The sequence below is a fragment of the Mytilus edulis genome, chromosome 1, assembly GCF_963676685.1.
Source record: "Mytilus edulis chromosome 1, xbMytEdul2.2, whole genome shotgun sequence".
Classification (NCBI taxonomy): Eukaryota; Metazoa; Mollusca; class Bivalvia; order Mytilida; family Mytilidae; genus Mytilus; species Mytilus edulis.
This window is the reverse complement of record NC_092344.1, coordinates 110,038,091-110,060,832: the sequence shown is the minus strand read 5'-3', so window position 1 is coordinate 110,060,832 and position 22,742 is coordinate 110,038,091. Positions and strand designations below refer to the sequence as shown.

Sequence of the window (22,742 nt, the reverse complement as noted above, 5' to 3'; positions counted from 1 at the left end):
TACAGTATGAAAATTTCTTAACAGGACAATTTAATGAGAAAGTATTGACTTTCCTTAAATAATGTTGTCAAGACATACTTAAACATGTTTCATAGAAAATAGTTGTATTATTGTTGTATTTTTAGACCAAGGAAACTTCTAGTACAGGGACCAAAGTAAATGATTCTGAGATAAGTGATGGTCCTTCTTCATCCAATACAACAGAGGCAGCTTGTGGGTCTTCTTCTGCTGTAACCAGTGGATCATCCTCACAAAGTTCTGGTGGATCATCCTCACAAAGTTCTGGTGGTTCATCTGGATCCAGTTCGACTGGCTCTGGTGGAGGATCTGGCTCTGGGAGCTTTTTTATTGGGGAACCAGCTGCTGGTGGATCCTCTTCAAATAAGAATGAATCTGCAGGTAGTAGTAGTGGTATAAATGATGATGAAGATGATGATGAGGGAATGGAAGATTATGAAGATGAGGATTTATCTGGCAGTGACGATGATGAGGAATTTGAAGCTGCAAGGTAAATTTGCTTTTGTAGAGAACCACAGGCATGGACAATCTAATATAAAACTGCTCCATAAATCATTCCTTAAATCTAGAACGACATTTTAGGTAGGGTTCATGTTGCAGGGGTTAAAAAATCCACTAGCCCGACGCCCGGGACTAGACATTTACGTCTCGGGCAATCAAAACTTATAACCCAGTAAGCCCGACGGACTAGTAACAAAAAAATCTTGGCGTTTCTAAAATAGAAAGTGGAAAATCCCTTCATCACTTTTCTGTCTTAGCCAATCAGATTCAATTACGTCATCCAGGATTCCAAGAATTTGAACTGGTTTGTACAGGTCCTCATGCACAGTAACATGTTTTAAAAATAGAACAAATAACTCTGGGTGGCCCGGTATCATGTATTGATCGCAATTATTGTACTTTCAATATCGATTTCTCATTATATTTTATAAGGGGGATATTTTTCATTGGTTCTGTCGAGTTTTTCAATTAACGGTACCGGGGGGTATAATGTATTGATAGGTATTGATCCGTCTAGACTCTTGTCGGACAACTGTTTAAGCAGGGAGCACGAAACTATGTCAATGCAACAAAATATATCAAAATATTTTACTACGGCAAGCGCAGAAACTTCATCAACTTCAAGTTCAAAGCGAAAATCGGCAAATGAAGAGGATTCTAATGAGACTGATACATCTAAAAAAAATAGAAAGTACGATCGGGACAAGCGAAAAAGAACGTTCATAGCGACATGGAATGAAAGATTCCCGTGGGCAAGGTCGGTTGTTGAGGATGAAAAACCCGAGAGTATGTACTGTGAATACTGTCGGAGTTTTCCCGAGTATGCAAATAAAAAATCCGCCTTGTATGTGGGGACATCAAACATAAGAATTGATCCACTTGTTTCCCATGATAAAACAAATGAACATGTTTTCTGTGCAAGAAAATATTTAACGGCCCATACTACAACAGATAAAAACGAACTAGTTTATAGAAAAAAGGTGACTCCTGCCGAAAAGCATATTTTTAAAGCTTTAGTGAAATTATCTGACAAAGAAAAAAACAAAATGAGATATCTGTTTAATACGGCATATGCAGTAGCTAAAAAGGGAAAGCCCTTCTCTGACTTTATTTTTATGATGGAAGTACAAAAAATGAATGGATTTATTGACTTTGAAAATTACCAAAACATTCCATCATGCACAATGTTTATTGAGTCCATAGCTCAGGTCCTAAGGATCGGCATCAAGGCTGACATGAAAAAGGTCAACTTTATAAGTGTTATGGCAGACGGTTCAACAGATTCAGCGGTTATAGAGCAGGAAATTATTTACATAAGGTACGCCATGTTAACTGTCAATAAACATTATTGATATAAGTAAAATTACAAATATTTCAAATTCTTCCCTTTCCATTGGACAAACGAAAAGTTATCTTTGAAAGAGTTAACTGTTTTGCGGAACTTTTCCTTTTATAGGTTCCTTCAATTTTTCTATAACTAAGCATAAAAAAACGTAAAATACCTATGTGTAAAAAGGGCAATGAGTACCCCATTGCACATTTCGAAAATATTATTTAATAGATCGTCTTGCGTGTAAAATTGATAAAGTTAAAAACATTGATAATTAAACTTAGATGTTGTCTCATTTGGAAATCACACCACATCTCCTTATTTTAATATTTCAGTCCAGTCTCATATGAGCCAACTTATTAACTTGTAACCGACCGTGTACAATATAGTACAAGTCCTACTCACATTGAACTTTCATTTCAGGTATATGGATCCAACTGAAAAGTTACCAGTTGTTAGAATGATCGACATTGTGTCACTTAATTCTGCAGATGCTCCCGGAATACTCGAAGCGATAAAAGAAGGGTTAAAATCTGTTGGTCTCGATTTTGAACAGTTAAAAGCCAATGATGGAAGTTATCCAAATCTATTAATGGTTAATTTTGATGGGGCCTCGGTGAATTTTGGTTGTAAAAGTGGTGTTGTGAAACGAATTCAAAATGCAGTGTCTGAAAAGGTGTTTGCAATTCACTGTATTGCTCATAAATTAGAACTGGCAGTTTTAGATGCAAATAAAAAATTTACCTACATGACAAAGTTTGAAAATACACTGAAGGGAATTTTTAACTTTTATCATTATTCACCACGAAGAAGGCGCCAAATAAAGGAAATCGCAAATATGTTTGAAACTGATTTGACACATTTTTCGGGGGTAAAGCAAGTGAGGTGGCTTGCAAGCAAGGACAGGGCAATTAAAGCTGTGCAAAATAATTTCCCATTAGTTGTTAGTCATTTGGAGCATAATTATGAGGCTGGTAATAGAGCAGATGATGCTAATAAATCTAAAGGGTATCACAATGACTTGACTTCATTTAAATTTGTCAAAGTTCTTCACTTCCTGTTAGATGTCTTGCCTATTCTTACTAAACTGTCTAGGTGTTTTCAAAAGAACGAAATCCTGATTTTTCAAGCCAACGATTTCATTGAATGTACAGTAATGGAACTGATTGCTTTAAAAACTGTACCAGGTAAAAATATGAATGACTTTGGAACAGAGTATGATGTTGACAGTAATGAATATAAAGGTGTTAAATTGCGCAATTTTGCAAACTGTAAAATTTCTTACACAGATGATAATGATATTATGAATTTCCTTACAGACACTATATCTTATATTAATAAGAGATTTGAAAATTTGAAGCAGGAACCACTATGCTTATTTAGAATCTTTGACATATGTAAATGGCCATTTGATGTTCAACAGTTAGCTTTGCATGGTATGCATGAGATCAGAAAACTTATGAATGAATATCTAAATGAACACTTTACTGAGGTTGAAATTGACGAAATCCTTGGACAGTTTACAGATTTTAAAGTAAAGTGCAGGCATCTGAAAAGTGAAAATGTCGTTCAAGTCATGTCTAGCTATATATTACAAGAATCAGTTAAGGACACAGCATTTGCTAAGCTTATTGAGTGCATAATGTCAATTTCTATAAGCACAGCTAGTTGTGAAAGGGGGTTCTCACATATGAAAACTGTTAAAACAAACTTGAGAAGTACAATGACACAGTATAACCTAAAGAACCAGCTTCTTGTTATGAATGAAGGTCCAGAGTTATCACAATTTAAATCAGATGCCAGTATTGAACACTGGCTGTTGTCCAGTGAAACTACCAGGCATGTCAATCATCATTAATTGCCTGGACCAAGGTCAAAGGACAGAAATCAAAACTTGAATATTCGAGATGAAAATGACAATGCTGTCTTTGATGTTGAATTCCAAAAAGATGCATGAAGATCCTTGTTATAATTAAAAAATAAAACATAAACTTCATTTGATTTATTTTATTAAATTATAGTGTACTACAAATGCCCTTTCAAAACATGACACACATTCCCAGCGTCTTATGCAGCACACCCTGAGTGATTTGTAAGTGATACTTGGGCTAGCAGGTTGGTTTTGATGGGCTAGCAGTTCTTGAAACAGGGCTAGTAAAATCCTCCTGCCAACAAGTCCTGGGCTAGTTAGCTGTAACAAAATTTTTTAACCCCTGTGTTGCTTAGTTTTTTTTCAAATACTCAATAACAACTTATTTTAAAATACTGCAGATTCATTAATATTCATTAAATACCAATTTCAAGGATTTCATGGGAACAAGGGAAGCACTAACTCAAAGGTTCAACAAATTACAAATTTTCTAAAGGAATATATGCAGACTGTCAAAACAACGAAATTAAATAACCACGAAAATGCAAGTTTTCCTCAATCCAGGAAAATTGATACCCACGAAAATAAATAAATCCACATTAGGTAGATATCTACTAGAGATAAATTGGTGGACAATAAACCTCAAAATGCTACTTGTTTGTTAGTGCTAAATATGTTTTCTATATATTAGTGATGAAGATGATGAAAGTGAGGATGATGAAGAAATTGAAGAGGAGGATGAAGACAGTTATATGGCTGAAAGAACACCTACAGAAGAGGTTTGTTTTAAATATAAACTTTTTAACTAACCTTTGTCATGAATGTCCTGTATAGGATTTAGTAATAGGGACACCAGAAAAGAAGTTTTTAGATCATCGACTGAATTTATTAGTGGAGCAACTTATAAGACTGTAAATGATCCAAGCAGAAATATAGAACAGCTTAAAGTGTTTTGATGAGACAAAGACTGTATACTGGCTACTATATACGAAAGTTATCTGATCCATTGTTGACTTTCTGAAGTATAATTATAGATTATCGTTGATCATCTCAACGAGATTGATTTTCTCGCTTGAGCTGGTACAGCAAAAGTGAGAATAGCAATCGAGTTGAGATGACCAATTATAATCTGTTTATCGCTATTTTACCTATGACGACGTTGTCAATTTCATGTCAATTTCCATAGCAACACCACATGGCCTCCTTAGTTTCTAGCGATAATTTTTCCATCTCAAGCGAGTAGCATGATATGAAAATTATCACAAAAAAAGATCAAAAGAAAAATACACAAAATAGCGATAATAATGCTGTATCTGACATTCCTTGTTTGGTTAGATATTTGATAATAAAAAGAATGTTTTTTTATCAAAAGTAATGAAACGCTTTCTCCAAAATCTATGTAAACAAGAAGACATATTTCTGTATGTTTATATATATACTGAAGTGCAAAAAAAACGTCGTATTTTTCGAAAACTCAAATTTGCAAATGCATTGAAAATGAATATTTATTTATTTTGGTTTAGGTGAATTACCTTCAAATGATGCTATGATTATGTTTAAATCTCTGTTGCGGCTGACTGCACTCATTAATTCCTGCGTTATTATAGTGGTTTCGGTGGGACACGTTTCACAGTCAAATTTCATAAAGATGAGATGCACGTTTAATCAGTGCCTCTATAAGGGTATTTTTAGGGGTGCAAAGTTTTTGTGTCATAATAATCTGTTTGATGCAGTACTGATGCTATGACTTAGCCCATGACAAAGAGAACAGGCAATAGGACGTTTGAATGCTGGACGGCGACCTCAAGTCGTTGCAAATGCATTTAACGGAAATGTATGCACTATCCGACGTCTACGTTAACGTCACAATGCAACAAACAGTACAAATGACCGTCCATACTACTGAATTAATTAAATCTGAGATTGTGTGGTGAAAAACTTTATCAATGAACAGTGAATGAACTGAAATGATGTAAATTTGTTAAATAACAAAGGTATTTATACTCCCATTCAATAAAAAATATATAGCATTTCTTCCTTCATTATGATTGCCTTAAATTACTGCCACGTTTCTTTTGTGGTTCAGTATATATCTTTATCTTTAAACCGTAAATGATCTACATATACACATTTTCATTGATTAAATGATGAAACCATGAAATTTCTATCATTTGAAGGGATTTATTTTTCTAAAACTATGCAAATGTATATAAACAGAATCAGAATTATATTAAACCACAGTTATTTAGGAATTGTTTTCTTCATATTTTTCAGCCAGGTTCAGATAGCGGAAGTACAGCAGTTTTAGCCATGATAAAAAACAAAAAGCTATATGTAGCAAATGCAGGAGATTCAAGGTGTATACTGAGTCGTGGTGGAAAAGCTATTGATATGTCTGTTGACCACAAACCTGAAGATGAAGTTGAAAAGAATCGCATTGAAGCTGCTGGCGGCAAAGTAACAGAGGAGGGACGTGTAAATGGTGGCCTCAATTTATCAAGAGCAATAGGTTTGACTTTATATAATTATAAAAAGTATTAATAAAACATTGAAGTAATTGTCCCCTTTAGGCTGTAAAATTGTAGTGTGTGAAATAAGGAAATGCTAGACTTCAGTAGTATAAGCAAACTTATGTTTAATTATAAATGGATGTTTATCAAATTTATAAGTGGAATTTATGCTATAAATATCTCAGCCTTGATTGTAAATGAGTGCTGTTGATACTTTTCTACATAAGTTATGATCAAAGATATCCATGGCTCGTGGAATGTAAAAAAACATTTTCTTCAGTGAATTTCAATACAGAGATTCAGATTAGTGATGGTTTGGAGTTCCTTCCATTTTTCAGTGAAGTTTGAAAATGAATATCCCTAAAAATTTGCCTGTGAAGTATGTCAGTTTAATCAACATTGTAAGTTTTGAAATGAAATGAACACATTTCATTGCTTAAAAGACTAGGATCTTTAAGTTGTAAAAGAAAAATGAAATTATAAAAATGTCAATTTTTGAACCTTTTTTTGTGAGTTGTTTGATTTTTGTTTCAGAATTGTTAACTTAAGTCTATAACACATCTTAAAATAAAGACTATGTCAGTGCATTGCAATCATATTTTTCTAATTCACCCTGTTTTAATTATTTAAGGTGACCACTTCTACAAAAGAAATCTGGAAAAAACTCCAAAGGAACAGATGATAACAGCACTACCAGATATAGAAACTATGGAGTTGCAAGAAAATGATGAGTTTATGGTTCTTGCTTGTGATGGCATATGGTAAAATCATATTCAATGAGCAATCAGTTAATAAGATTTTTTTATTGTCCTTATATATAACATTATATTGTTATTTTGAAACAATTGTAAATGGAACAATTCCCTAACAGGAACTTGACTAAATTGCACTGATGTATTAGGATACACAATACATATTTATTAGTAATTAAACCTGTGTTAACTAAAACACCTGTCTAATCTAGACAAAATCTCAGGACCAAATTAGTATAGTTTACATACATTGACATGATTCCATTATGATATAATTAGGGCATCAGTGGCCAACTGATCTAAGTAGTAGAATATCTGTATCACTATCCAGTCAACACTGAGGTTGTGTTTGAATCCTGCATGGGGTAGGTGCACGTGACTTCAATCTTCATTGATGATTTACTGAAGGTCATGGATCTCTCTAGGCACCCTGGCTTCCTCCAATATAAAAAAAAATTACTGCCATGAAATAATACAATAGTGTTGAAAGTTGTATAATACACCAATTGATCAATTATGATATAATCGTCTTACCCTCACTCATAAAGTAGGACTACATTGCACTCACTTTGTCTCTGTTGTTTTTCTGTTTGACATATGATGAGGGGTATTCTTAGTATGACAACATGTACATTTGTGTTTGACATACGATGAGGGGTATTCTTAGTATGACAGCATGTACATTTGTTTTTGACATACGATGAGGGGTATTCTTAGTATGACAACATGAACATTTGTCTTTGACATACGATGAGAGGTATTCTTAGTATGACAACATGTGCATTTGTCTTTGACATACGATGAGGGGTATTCTTAGTATGACAACATGTACATTTGTCTTTGACATACGATGAGGGGTATTCTTAGTATGACAACATGTGCATTTGTCTTTGACATACGATGAGGGGTATTCTTAGTATGACAACATGTACATTTGTCTTTGACATATGATGAGGGGTATTCTTAGTATGACAACATGAACATTTGTGTTTGACATACGATGAGGGGTATTCTTAGTATGACAACATGAACATTTGTGTTTGACATATGATGAGGGGTATTCTTAGTATGACAACATGAACATTTGTGTTTGACATATGATGAGGGGTATTCTTAGTATGACAACATGTACATTTGTCTTTGACATATGATGAGGGGTATTCTTAGTATGACAACATGTACATTTGTCTTTGACATACGATGAGGGGTATTCTTAGTATGACAACATGAACATTTGTGTTTGACATACGATGAGGGGTATTCTTAGTATGACAACATGAACATTTGTGTTTGACATACGATGAGGGGTATTCTTAGTATGACAACATGTACATTTGTCTTTGACATATGATGAGGGGTATTCTTAGTATGACAACATGAACATTTGTGTTTGACATACGATGAGGGGTATTCTTAGTATGACAACATGTACATTTGTCTTTGACATACGATGAGGGGTATTCTTAGTATGACAACATGTACATTTGTCTTTGACATACGATGAGGGGTATTCTTAGTATGACAACATGAACATTTGTGTTTGACATACGATGAGGGGTATTCTTAGTATGACAACATGAACATTTGTCTTTGACATATGATGAGGGGTATTGTTAGTATGACAACATGTACATTTGTCTTTGACATATGATGAGGGGTATTGTTAGTATGACAACATGTACATTTGTCTTTGACATACGATGAGGGGTATTCTTAGTATGACAACATGTGCATTTGTCTTTGACATATGATGAGGGGTATTCTTAGTATGACAACATGTACATTTGTCTTTGACATATGATGAGGGGTATTCTTAGTGTGACAACATGTACATTTGTCTTTGACATACGATGAGGGGTATTCTTAGTATGACAACATGTACATTTGTCTTTGACATACGATGAGGGGTATTCTTAGTATGACAACATGTACATTTGTCTTTGACATACGATGAGGGGTATTCTTAGTATGACAACATGTACATTTGTGTTTGACATATGATGAGGGGTATTGTTAGTATGACAACATGTACATTTGTCTTTGACATACGATGAGGGGTATTCTTAGTATGACAACATGTACATTTCTGTTTGACATACGATGAGGGGTATTCTTAGTATGACAACATGTACATTTGTCTTTGACATATGATGTGGGGTATTCTTAGTATGACAACATGTACATTTGTCTTTGACATACGATGAGGGGTATTCTTAGTATGACAACATGTACATTTCTGTTTGACATACGATGAGGGGTATTCTTAGTATGACAACATGTACATTTGTCTTTGACATATGATGTGGGGTATTCTTAGTATGACAACATGTACATTTGTCTTTGACATATGATGTGGGGTATTCTTAGTATGACAACATGTACATTTGTGTTTGACATATGATAAGGGGTATTCTTAGTATGACAACATGTACATTTGTCTTTGACATATGATGAGGGGTATTCTTAGTATGACAACATGTACATTTGTCTTTGACATACGATGAGGGGTATTCTTAGTATGACAACATGTACATTTGTCTTTGACATATGATGAGGGGTATTCTTAGTATGACAACATGTGCATTTGTCTTTGACATATGATGAGGGGTATTGTTAGTATGACAACATGTACATTTGTCTTTGACATATGATGAGGGGTATTGTTAGTATGACAACATGTACATTTGTCTTTGACATACGATGAGGGGTATTCTTAGTATGACAACATGTACATTTGTCTTTGACATACGATGAGGGGTATTCTTAGTATGACAACATGTACATTTGTGTTTGACATACGATGAGGAGTATTCTTAGTATGACAACATGTACATTTGTCTTTGACATACGATGAGGGGTATTCTTAGTATGACAACATGAACATTTGTCTTTGACATACGATGAGGGGTATTCTTAGTATGACAACATGTACATTTGTGTTTGACATACGATGTGGGGTATTCTTAGTATGACAACATGTACATTTGTCTTTGACATATGATGAGAGGTATTCTTAGTATGACAACATGTACATTTGTCTTTGACATATGATGAGGGGTATTGTTAGTATGACAACATGTACATTTGTGTTTGACATACGATGAGGGGTATTCTTAGTATGACAACATGTACATTTGTCTTTGACATACGATGAGGGGTATTGTTAGTATGACAACATGTACATTTGTCTTTGACATATGATGAGGGGTATTCTTAGTATGACAACATGTACATTTGTCTTTGACATATGATGAGGGGTATTCTTAGTATGACAACATGTACATTTGTGTTTGACATACGATGAGGGGTATTCTTAGTATGACAACATGTACATTTGTCTTTGACATATGATGAGGGGTATTCTTAGTATGACAACATGTACATTTGTCTTTGACATATGATGAGGGGTATTCTTAGTATGACAACATGTACATTTGTCTTTGACATACGATGAGGGGTATTCTTAGTATGACAACATGTGCATTTGTCTTTGACATACGATGAGGGGTATTCTTAGTATGACAACATGTACATTTGTCTTTGACATATGATGAGGGGTATTCTTAGTATGACAACATGAACATTTGTGTTTGACATACGATGAGGGGTATTCTTAGTATGACAACATGTGCATTTGTCTTTGACATACGATGAGGGGTATTCTTAGTATGACAACATGTACATTTGTCTTTGACATATGATGAGGGGTATTCTTAGTATGACAACATGTACTTTTGTCTTTGACATATGATGAGGGGTATTCTTAGTATGACAACATGTACATTTGTCTTTGACATATGATGAGGGGTATTCTTAGTATGACAACATGTACATTTGTCTTTGACATATGATGAGGGGTATTCTTAGTATGACAACATGTACATTTCTGTTTGACATATGATGAGGGGTATTCTTAGTATGACAACATGTGCATTTGTCTTTGACATATGATGAGGGGTATTCTTAGTATGACAACATGTACATTTGTCTTTGACATACGATGAGGGGTATTCTTAGTATGACAACATGTACATTTGTGTTTGACATATGATGTGGAGTATTCTTAGTATGACAACATGTACATTTGTGTTTGACATACGATGTGGGGTATTCTTAGTATGACAACATGTGCATTTGTCTTTGACATACGATGAGGGGTATTCTTAGTATGACAACATGTACATTTGTCTTTGACATATGATGAGGGGTATTCTTAGTTTGACAACATGTGCATTTGTCTTTGACATATGATGAGGGGTATTGTTAGTATGACAACATGTGCATTTGTCTTTGACATACGATGAGGGGTATTCTTAGTATGACAACATGTACATTTGTCTTTGACATATGATGAGGGGTATTCTTAGTGTGACAACATGTACATTTGTCTTTGACATACGATGAGGGATATTCTTAGTATGACAACATGTACATTTGTCTTTGACATACGATGAGGGATATTCTTAGTATGACAACATGTACATTTGTCTTTGACATATGATGAGGGGTATTCTTAGTATGACAACATGTACATTTGTGTTTGACATATGATGTGGAGTATTCTTAGTATGACAACATGTACATTTGTGTTTGACATACGATGTGGGGTATTCTTAGTATGACAACATGTACATTTGTGTTTGACATATGATGTGGAGTATTCTTAGTATGACAACATGTACATTTGTCTTTGACATATGATGAGGGGTATTCTTAGTATGACAACATGTACATTTGTCTTTGACATATGATGAGGGGTATTCTTAGTATGACAACATGAACATTTGTCTTTGACATACGATGAGGGGTATTGTTAGTATGACAACATGTACATTTGTGTTTGACATATGATGAGGGGTATTCTTAGTTTGACAACATGTACATTTGTCTCTGACATACGATGAGGGGTATTCTTAGTATGACAACATGTACATTTGTCTTTGACATACGATGAGGGGTATTCTTAGTATGACAACATGTACATTTGTGTTTGACATACGATGTGGGGTATTCTTAGTATGACAACATGTACATTTGTCTTTGACATATGATGAGGGGTATTCTTAGTATGACAACATGTACATTTGTGTTTGACATACGATGTGGGGTATTCTTAGTATGACAACATGTACATTTGTCTTTGACATACGATGAGGGGTATTCTTAGTATGACAACATGTACATTTGTGTTTGACATACAATGTGGGGTATTCTTAGTATGACAACATGTACATTTGTGTTTGACATACGATGTGGGGTATTCTTAGTATGACAACATGTACATTTGTCTTTGACATATGATGAGGGGTATTCTTAGTATGACAACATGTACATTTGTCTTTGACATACGATGAGGGGTATTCTTAGTATGACAACATGTACATTTGTCTTTGACATACGATGAGGGGTATTCTTAGTATGACAACATGAACATTTGTGTTTGACATACGATGAGGGGTATTCTTAGTATGACAACATGTACATTTGTTTGTTTTATAGGGTAAGAATATTAACCTACTAAACCACAGACACATTTTATCTAAAGTAGGTGTGTTACTAAACCACTGACACATTTTATCTAAAGTAGGTGTGTTACTAAACCACTGACACATTTTATCTTAAGTAGGTGTGTTACTAAACCACTGACACATTTTATCTAAAGTAGGTGTGTTACTAAACCACAGACGCATTTTATCTAAAGTAGATGTGTTACTAAACCACTGACACATTTTATCTAAAGTAGGTGTGTTACTAAACCACTGACACATTTTATCTAAAGTAGATGTGTTACTAAACCACTGACACATTTTATCTAAAGTAGGTGTGTTACTAAACCACTGACACATTTTATCTTAAGTAGATGTGTTACTAAACCACTGACACATTTTATCTAAAGTAGGTGTGTTACTAAACCACAGACACATTTTATCTAAAGTAGGTGTGTTACTAAACCACAGACACATTTTATCTAAAGTAGGTGTGTTACTAAACTACTGACACATTTTATCTAAAGTAAGTATGTTACTAAACCACTGACACATTTTATCTAAAGTAGGTGTGTTACTAAACCACTGACACATTTTATCTAAAGTAGGTGTGTTACTAAACCACAGACACATTTTATCTTAAGTAGGTGTGTTACTAAACCACTGACACATTTTATCTAAAGTAGGTGTGTTACTAAACCACTGACACATTTTATCTAAAGTAGGTGTGTTACTAAACCACAGACACATTTTATCTGAAGTAGGTGTGTTACTAAACCACTGACACATTTTATCTAAAGTAGGTGTGTTACTAAACCACAGACACATTTTATCTAAAGTAGATGTGTTACTAAACCACTGACACATTTTATCTAAAGTAAGTATGTTACTAAACCACTGACACATTTTATCTAAAGTAGGTGTGTTACTAAACCACTGACACATTTTATCTTAAGTAGGTGTGTTACTAAACCCCAGACACATTTTATCTTAAGTAGGTGTGTTACTAAACCACTGACACATTTTATCTAAAGTAAGTATGTTACTAAACCACTGACACATTTTATCTGAAGTAGGTGTGTTACTAAACCACTGACACATTTTATCTAAAGTAGGTGTGTTACTAAACCACAGACACATTTTATCTAAAGTAGATGTGTTACTAAACCACTGACACATTTTATCTAAAGTAAGTATGTTACTAAACCACTGACACATTTTATCTAAAGTAGGTGTGTTACTAAACCACTGACACATTTTATCTAAAGTAGGTGTGTTACTAAACCACAGACACATTTTATCTTAAGTAGGTGTGTTACTAAACCACAGACGCATTTTATCTAAAGTAGATGTGTTACTAAACCACTGACACATTTTATCTAAAGTAGGTGTGTTACTAAACCACTGACACATTTTATCTAAAGTATGTGTGTTACTAAACCACAGACACATTTTATCTAAAGTAAGTATGTGTTACTAAACCACTGACACATTTTATCTAAAGTAGGTGTGTTACTAAACCACTGACACATTTTATCTTAAGTAGGTGTGTTACTAAACCACTGACACATTTTATCTAAAGTAGGTGTGTTACTAAACCACTGACACATTTTATCTTAAGTAGGTGTGTTACTAAACCACTGACACATTTTATCTAAAGTATGTGTGTTACTAAACCACTGACACATTTTATCTAAAGTATGTGTGTTACTAAACCAATGACACATTTTATCTAAAGTAGGTGTGTTACTAAACCACAGACACATTTTATCTAAAGTAGGTGTGTTACTGTGGATTCATTTATTTTCGTGGGTATCAATTTTCGTGGATGGTTAAAAACTTGCATATTCGTGGATATCTGATTTCGTGGTTTTGACCTTCTCTGTATACAAAGCCTATAAAAAATATGCATTTCGTTGAACATTTGATTTCTTGGTTCACCTGTACCCACGAAACCCACGAAAATTGGTATCCAACGAATAATAATGAATCCACAGTACTAAACCACTGACACATTTTATCTTAAGTAGGTGTGTTACTAAACCACTGACACATTTTATCTAAAGTAGGTGTGTTACTAAACCACAGACACATTTTATCTAAAGTAGGTGTGTTACTAAACCACTGACACATTTTATCTTAAGTAGGTGTGTTACTAAACCACTGACACATTTTATCTAAAGTACGTGTGTTACTAAACCACTGACACATTTTATCTAAAGTAGGTGTGTTACTGGCTATTTATGTCAAATATAAAATTGAAAAATTATGTTGTTTTCAGGAACTATATGACCAGTCAAGAGGTTGTTGATTTTGTAAAAGAGAAAATGAAAGAGGAAGAAAATAAAAAGCAGTTATCACTTATATGTGAAAAGGTCGGTATTTATCATTTATAACAGTGGTTCCAATTATTTAAAATATTTAAAACAATATTTATCTTCATTTGTGGCTTCATACTAAAGCATTTAACCATTTTAGCATTCAATAAAATTAAATGATCAGTCTTGTGAATTTCTAAACATGGGGAAAGTTTTCTAATAATCAAATTTAGTTTAAAATAAATGTAATTTAAATGTGTGACATCAACATTTTGTTGTTGAACAATAGGAGTTGATGGGTTTGAAGTCCTATTTACAGTTCAATTTATTGAAGTCTCTCTTTAATTGAATTGTAATTCAAATAAATTTTGTAATTGTATTATAGCTTAAAGAGGATTTTGACTAATTCATTTATATTTGAATTAATATTTTTTAAAACGTTGGCACTTCCAATAGGAAGTAATGAATCAAAGCACTTGTTGAGTCTTTAAAAAAGAATGATTAAAAAAAGAAATTGCTTGAAAACAATTCAAGTAATATATATAGAAGACGTTTATAATCTCCTGGTATCCTGCATCTGTTTTTAACAAACGGTTATGTCAAATTACTCTTTATTTAAAATATAAGTATGGTTCCTCATTGTGTGTGCTTTAAAGTCTTTTTTTTCTAAAAACAAAATTAACTGTTATGAAGTAAAAAAAACATTTTTAAGTGTAGTGTTAAATTGCATGATAAAATATTTGTACATAATAGGAAAAATAGAATTGATTTTAACAACCTTTAGAAGCAGAGAGAGATAAAGCAAGGCTTGTCTATTTAACCTCTATTTGACAATTGTGGTCCTTATTGCCAACTTGTAATGTGTTCCGCCTTACAGAAATTCCACTGGAAACTTTGTAATAAACAATTTCATAATATCATCTGCTGTTGGAACAAATATACTATTATATTTATTCCAGTGGAAATATTTTTAAGATTTCATGACACTTACACTGAAGATTTTTTTTCAGCTATTTGACAAATGTCTGGCCCCTAAAACTGAAGAACTTTTATTTGTATATTTTCAGCTATTTGACAAATGTCTGGCCTCTAACACTGAAGAACTTTTATTTGTATATTTTTAGCTATTTGACCAATGTCTGGCCCCTAAAACATGTGAAGAACTTTCTTTTGTATTTTTCAGCTATTTGACAAATGTCTTGCCCCTAACACATGTGAAGAACTTTCTTTTGTATTTTTCAGCTTTTTGACAAATGTCTGGCCCCTAACACATGTGAAGAACTTTCTTTTGGTTTTTTTCAGCTTTTCGACAAATGTCTTGCCCCTAACACATGTGAAGAACTTTCTTTTGTATTTTTCAGCTTTTTGACAAATGTCTGGCCCCTAACACATTAGGAGACGGAACAGGATGTGATAACATGACTTGTATAGTTGTAACATTTGATCAACTTTGGAATAACAATAAAAATAAAAGACCTGCAGAGGACTATGAAGAAATGTCAGATAAACGGAGAAAAACAGAGGAGCTCGGCACTTGAACTGTTAATTGTTTGTTATATTTTTTATGTGTCACTTAAATCATATATTGTATACCATTTAGAAAAAAATACTGTCATGCAAATTAAAAATCCTAAACAGCTTTGGTAGTATAGATTTGAATTGGGTTTTGTTGTAAAATGTGTTCTACCTTTACCTTAGCTTGAGTGAAGAAGGTATAGAATTTATTATACCCCATTCTGGAGAAAGTATAGTAGACTTGTGTATCTCATTCCTCTTAGCTGTCTCATTGTTGTGGATTCTAACTTGGACAGCTAGTTCAACCAAAGACTAAAATTGGTATTAGCTGCTTCTCTGCTGAGCATGGAAAATTAGGGACCAAGAGCATAGACTGGTCTACTCTTACAGGAATAATATGTTCAGGTTGGATGACATGTCTTCCTGTGGTCTGTTACCTTATGAACTAGCACATTAAAAATCAGGCTCAGAGTGTTGGTCTTGTAAAAGCCGAGTTTATATTTTTATTTCCCACTGACATGTTCTCATCCTGAATATGCATTTATTTTGCCACTGAACATTCAAAAGCCAACCATCCCTCAGTCCTGGTTTACCTTTGACTGTTCTCTCCATCATCATGTAGAATAAATATCCCATAACCTCTTAATATTTGGGATTAAGTTGCATATGGGATAGCTATACTGTGTTATTCCCTGTCAGATTCTCACCTGGCCCAAAGGGCCAAGTGAGCTTTTCTCATCACTTGGCGTCTGTCGTCGTCGTCAAATATCGTTAACTTTTACAAAAATCTTCTCCTCTGAAACTACTGGGCCAAATCAAATCAAACTTTGCCACAATCATCATTGGGGTATCTAGTTTAAAAATGTCTCCGGTGACCCGGCCAACCAACCAAGATGGCTGCCATGGCTAAAAATAGAACATGAGGGTAAAATGTAGATTTTGGCTTACAACTCTGAAACCAAAGCATTTAGAGCAAATCTGACATGGAGTTAAATTGTTTATCAAGTCAAGATCTGTCTGCCCTGAAATTCTCAAATGAATCGGACAAGGGTTGTTGGGTAACTGCCCCTGAATTGGTAATTTTAAGGAAATTTAGCTGTTTTTGGTTTTTATCTTGAATATTATTATAGATAGAGATAAACTTTTAACAGCAATAATGTTCAGCAAAGTTAGATCTACAAATAAGTTTAAGGAGTTATTGCCCTTTATAGTCATTTTTTATCAATTTTTAGTAATTTTTTGTTTTCTTTTACAAAATTCTTCTCTGAAACTACTGGGCAAAATGTAGACAAACTTGGCACAATCATTATTGAAGTATCTAGTTTAAAAAATGTGTGGGGTGACCCGGCCAACCAACCAAGATGGCTGCCATGGCTAAAAATAGAACATGGGGGTAAATAGTTATCAAAGGTACCAGGATTATAATTTAGTACGCCAGACGCGCGTTTCGTCTACATAAGACTCATCAGTGAAGCTCAAATCAAAATATTTATAAATCCAAACAAGTACAAAGTTGAAGAGCATTGAGGATCCAAAATTCCAAAAAGTTGTGCCAAATACGGCTAAGGTAATCTATGCCTGGGATAAGAAAATCCTTAGTTTTTCGAAAAATTCAATGTTTTGTTAACTGGAAATTTTAAAAAAATGTAGATTTTGGCTTATAACTCTGAAACCAAAGCATTTAGAAGAAATCTGACTGGATTAAATTGTTAATCAAGTCATGATGTACCTGCCCTAAATTTTCAGATGAATCAGACAACTGCTTGTTGGATTGCTGCCCCTTAATTGGTAATTTTAAAGGAAATTTTACCGTTTTTGGTTATTATCTTGAATATTTTTATAGATAGAGATAAACTGTAAACAGTAATAATGTTCAGCAAAGTAAGATCTACAAATAGGTCAACATGATCAAAAGGTCAGTTGACCCCTTAAGGAGTTATTGCCTTTTATCATGTTTATAGTCAATTTTTAACAATTTTCATAAATTTTGTAAATTTTTAACAATTTTTACAAAATATTTTCCTCTGTTACTAATGGGCCAAGTTCATTATAGATTGAGATAATTGTTAGTAGCAAGAACATTCAGTTAAGTTAAAACTTCAAACACATCACCATTACCAAAACACAAAAGCGACAGGCTCTTTAAAGCCTCTAGTTTTTATTTCTGTTGTGATACAAATCGTGTATAATTATAGAACATTTTACTCCCATTTAATCAGTGTATGTGTGATAGGGATATCAAAATATGGCATGAAAATAATTGGGGACTGACTACCTGTAAAAAATCATATGAAATAATGTTTGCATGTTTTAGTGCAAACAATTTACTGGGAATTTTGTTGTGCTTTTCTGGTGCAAAAAGAAATAAAAATTTGAGGACAGCACTTTGGCCTTTTCTTTTAACTTATGTAAAAATGTGATTGTTGCAGAAAGCTCAACATACGGATATTGATCTGGCAGTGGCAGCGTTGAGACCTAGATGCTTCATACTTTGTATATAGATGCCTTATGTTACAAAGTTTCAGTCTGTCGTATCCATTGTCCTAAACCTCATTTTCATGGTACAGTGACTAATTGGAAAAAAAGTTCAAGGAGAAATTAACATTACAAAAAATCTTATCAGTAAAAGGATAACTATATTTGGTACGTGTGTAATGTACCTTGCAAGGACAGACATCATTTCATGGATCAGTGAACAAGGTTAAGTTTTGATGGTCAAGTCCATATCTCGGATACTATAATCAATAGGTTTAGTATACCGTGTAGTATATTGGGTGTTCATGTCCAACTGGCAGGTGTCATCTGACCTTGACCTCATTTTCATTGTTCAGTGGTCAAAGTGAAGTTTTTGAGTTTTGGTCTTTTTCTTAACTATAAGCAATAGGTCAACTATATTTGTTCTATGGAAGGATTATCAGCTGTATATTTCTGTCTGGCATGCTTCATTTGACCTTGACCTCATTTTCATGGTTCCTTGGTCAATGTTTAGTTTTCTTGGTTCAGTCTGTTTCTAAAGAGCTATAAGCAATAGGTCAACTATATTTAGTGTATTGAATGATTGTAAAGTGTACATGTATTTCTCTTTTGGTTAACCTGACTTTGACCTCATTTTAAGTTTGTGATAGTTGTAATAAACCTTTATATTTAGGACTTATCAACATAATATCAATGGTTAGTAAAGAAAGCAAGACATATCAGCATGTGCATTCTTGTGATAAATTGCCAAATGTCATGCCATATCATATTGTATAAGGACTGTCTTGTTCTTTCCATGTGCCAAAATAATTATACCAAAATCTAGATGAGAGTACTACAGTGACAAGAAAAAAGTATCCAGTCACAAAAGCAGGTGTTAAAATGTTTGAAAACAAAACTGCAAAACTCTAGCATCATGTGCTGTAAGTAACTCAACCAATGAAATACAACCCAAAAACAAACTTTCATGTTATAGTTTGTAAGGTCTACTTTGAGCTTAAATACATTCGATATCCTTATTGGAATCAATTTACATTAACCCTGAACATAGGCAGGGGTAATACTGGCCCACCCACATGGGATTTCTCAGAACTCACTTGTGCCGAAAATGCAGAATGTAACATGGATTATTATCTGGTAGGGGCTCCGTAAACTAATTGTATAAAGCTTTATGTCAGATTGAAGAAGATCTAGATGCTTCAATCCTTGAGCGCAGACACCTTATGTTCTGTCCATCCGCCCGTCTGTCCCATGAATATTTTTCGTCACATTTTTCTCAGGAACTACAAAATAAGGATTTCTGAAATTTGGTTTCAGGGTTTATATAAGTCTGCTATACCGTGTGATGCGTTTTCAGATTCATCACTCTACAACTTCCTGTTTACCAAACACCTGTATGATTTTACTAATGATAGCGAAGTTGAAAATTTTCGTCACATTTTTCTTAGGAATTACAATACAAGGATTTCTGAAATTTGGTTTCAGGGTTAATATAAGTCTACTATACTGTGTGATGCGTTTTCAGATTCATCACTCAACAACTTCCTGTTAACCAAACATTTGCATATTTTTACACTATTAAAATTATCAACTTGTGGCGGGGGTATCATCAGTGAGCAGTTGCTCGCAGTTTCACAAAAATCTTCATCTCTGAAACTACTGGGCCAAATTAAATCAAACTTGGCCACAATCATCATTGGGGTATCTAGTTTTAAAATGTCTCCGGTGACCCGGCCAACCAACCAAGATGGCTGCCATGGCTAAAAATAGAACATAGGGGTAAAATGTAGATTTTGGCTTATATCTCTGAAACCAAAGCATTTAGAGCAAATCTGACATGGTGTAAAATTGTTTATCAGGTCAAGATCTATGTGCTCTGTAATTTTCAGATGAATCGGACAACCAATTTTTGGGTTGCTACCCCGTGATTTTAAGGAAAGTTTGCCTTATTTGTCGAGTCTGTAACTTTTGAAAGTCTCGACACGGCGGTGGCGTTAGCTAACTTCTTAAAAGCTTTATATTTTAGAAGGTGGAAGACCTGGATGCTTCATACTTTGTATATGGATGCCTCATGTTACGCAGTTTCCGTCAGTCACATGTCTAATGACCTTGAACTCATTTCATGGTTCAGTGACTACTTGAAAAAAAAGTTACGTTTTTTTGTAATATTAAATTCTCTCTTATTATAAGTAATAGGATAACTATATTTGGTATATGCGTAACTTGCAAGGTCCTCATGGCTGTCAGACAGTTTTCACTTGACCTAAACCTCATTTCATGGATCAGTGAACAAAGTTAAGTTTTGGTGGTCAAGTCCATATCTCAGATACTATAAGCAATAGGTCTAGTGTATTCAGTGTATGGAAGGACTGTGAGTTGTACATGTCCAACTGTCCGTTGTCATCTGACCTTGACCCTATTTTCATGGTTCAGTGGTTATAGTTAAGTTTTTGTGTTTTGGTCTGTTTTTCTTATACTGTATGCAATAGGTCTACTATATTTGGTGTATGGAATGATTGTAAGGTGTACATGTCTAGCTGGCAGGTGTCATCTGACCTTGACCTCATTTTCATGGTTCAGTGGTCTTTTTTTTAAATACTATATGCAATAGGTCAACTATATTTGGTATATGGAAAAATTTTATGATCTATATGTCAGTCCCGCAGTTTTTATTTGACCTTGACTTCATTTTCACGGTTCATTGCTCAGTGTTAAGTTTTTGTGTTTTGGTTTGGTTTTCTTTAACTATAGGCAATAGATGTACTATATTTTTTGTATAGAAGAATTGTTTGCTGTACATGCCTGCCTGGCATGATTCATCTGACCTTTACCTCATTTTCATGGTTCATTGGTCAATGTTAAGTTTTACTTGGTTAATGTTGAGTTTATGTGACAGTTGTAATAAAGTTTTATATTTAGGACTATCAACATAATATCAAGGATTAGTGAAGAAGGCGGTACATTTCAGCGTGTGCACTCTTGTTGGTTAATATCTTGAATACTATTATAGATAGAGATAAACTGTAAACAGCAATAATGTTCAGCAAAGTAAGATCTACAAATAAGTCAACATTATCAAAATGGTCAGTTGACCCCTTCAGGAGTTATTGCCCTTTATAGTACCAATTTTTCTTAAATTTTTGTAATTTTTCTCTGAAAAAATGCATGGATAACGAAAAAAACATACAGAGGCGACATCAGAGAGTGAAAAGAACTTGCTTCTTGCAAGACACTTTCCTTGAAAACAATTTGATATGAAGACAGTCTTTTGTTTCAGTTTTTTTTTTTTAATTTCTAACATGAGGCATTTGCCTCAATGTAGTTAGGGCCCTGCTTATGTCAAGAGTTAATCTTGCTAGTACAAGTTTAATGTTAAGGTTACATAAAAGTTTGGAAACTGTGCAGGTCAGCTCATACTATTAATTAAATTTCTGGGCTTTAAAACTTAAGTTGGAAGTGGACTTGCCATTGTAATGATACTGCACAGATAATGATGAACTTTCAACTAGAGTTGTTGATATCTTAACAGAAAATTTTTGGAATATGGGAAACGGGGAGGTCAAAAATTTTATTTTTTTCAGTTTTCTAGTTATCATTGAATTTGAAAATTATGTTTAACAATGTCTACCACTTTAGTTGTCAGGACACATTATTTCAATTACATAACCAATCTTTGCTTGCAAGCAACCTATCCAAAGATATTACCTTTAGTAACACACTCAATACAATCGGCTGTAACGGTCAAATCAAGTGAAATACATCTTGGTCAAGATATAGACGTGACAACAAATACTCCTAAGTATGAAAGCTTTATTCACATGGTCTGACAGAATGGATGGACAGAAGGATGGAGACCATTACCCTATCTCAGTGGCTAAATGCTTGACAGGACAATTATGTGATGCAAGGTTTAACTACACACAAAAATTATAAGTGAGGCTCTGGCTACAAAATAACAATAAAGTCA

General features: G+C 33.8%; 2 protein-coding genes across 3 annotated transcripts in view; both read left to right on the top strand.

The window, feature by feature from the left end:
• LOC139517755 (protein phosphatase 1G-like) overlaps window positions 1–16,424 on the top strand; it is a 28,335-nt gene extending 11,911 nt beyond the window's left edge. For both annotated transcript variants that reach the window (XM_071309139.1, XM_071309147.1), the window contains exons 5-10: window positions 126–508; window positions 4,411–4,498; window positions 5,994–6,228; window positions 6,861–6,990; window positions 14,749–14,842; window positions 16,147–16,424. In XM_071309139.1, the coding sequence (XP_071165240.1) occupies window positions 126–508; window positions 4,411–4,498; window positions 5,994–6,228; window positions 6,861–6,990; window positions 14,749–14,842; window positions 16,147–16,323 (1,107 nt within the window). In that variant the 3' untranslated portion in view covers window positions 16,324–16,424. The remainder of the gene's footprint in view (window positions 1–125; window positions 509–4,410; window positions 4,499–5,993; window positions 6,229–6,860; window positions 6,991–14,748; window positions 14,843–16,146) is intronic.
• Window positions 622–3,707, top strand: LOC139520726 (zinc finger protein 862-like). The gene is made up of 2 exons (XM_071313636.1): window positions 622–1,837; window positions 2,273–3,707. The coding sequence occupies exons 1-2, from the start codon at window positions 1,077–1,079 to the stop codon at window positions 3,705–3,707; spliced, it is 2,196 nt and encodes a 731-aa protein (XP_071169737.1). The 5' UTR covers window positions 622–1,076.
• Window positions 16,425–22,742: the final 6,318 nt, after the last annotated feature.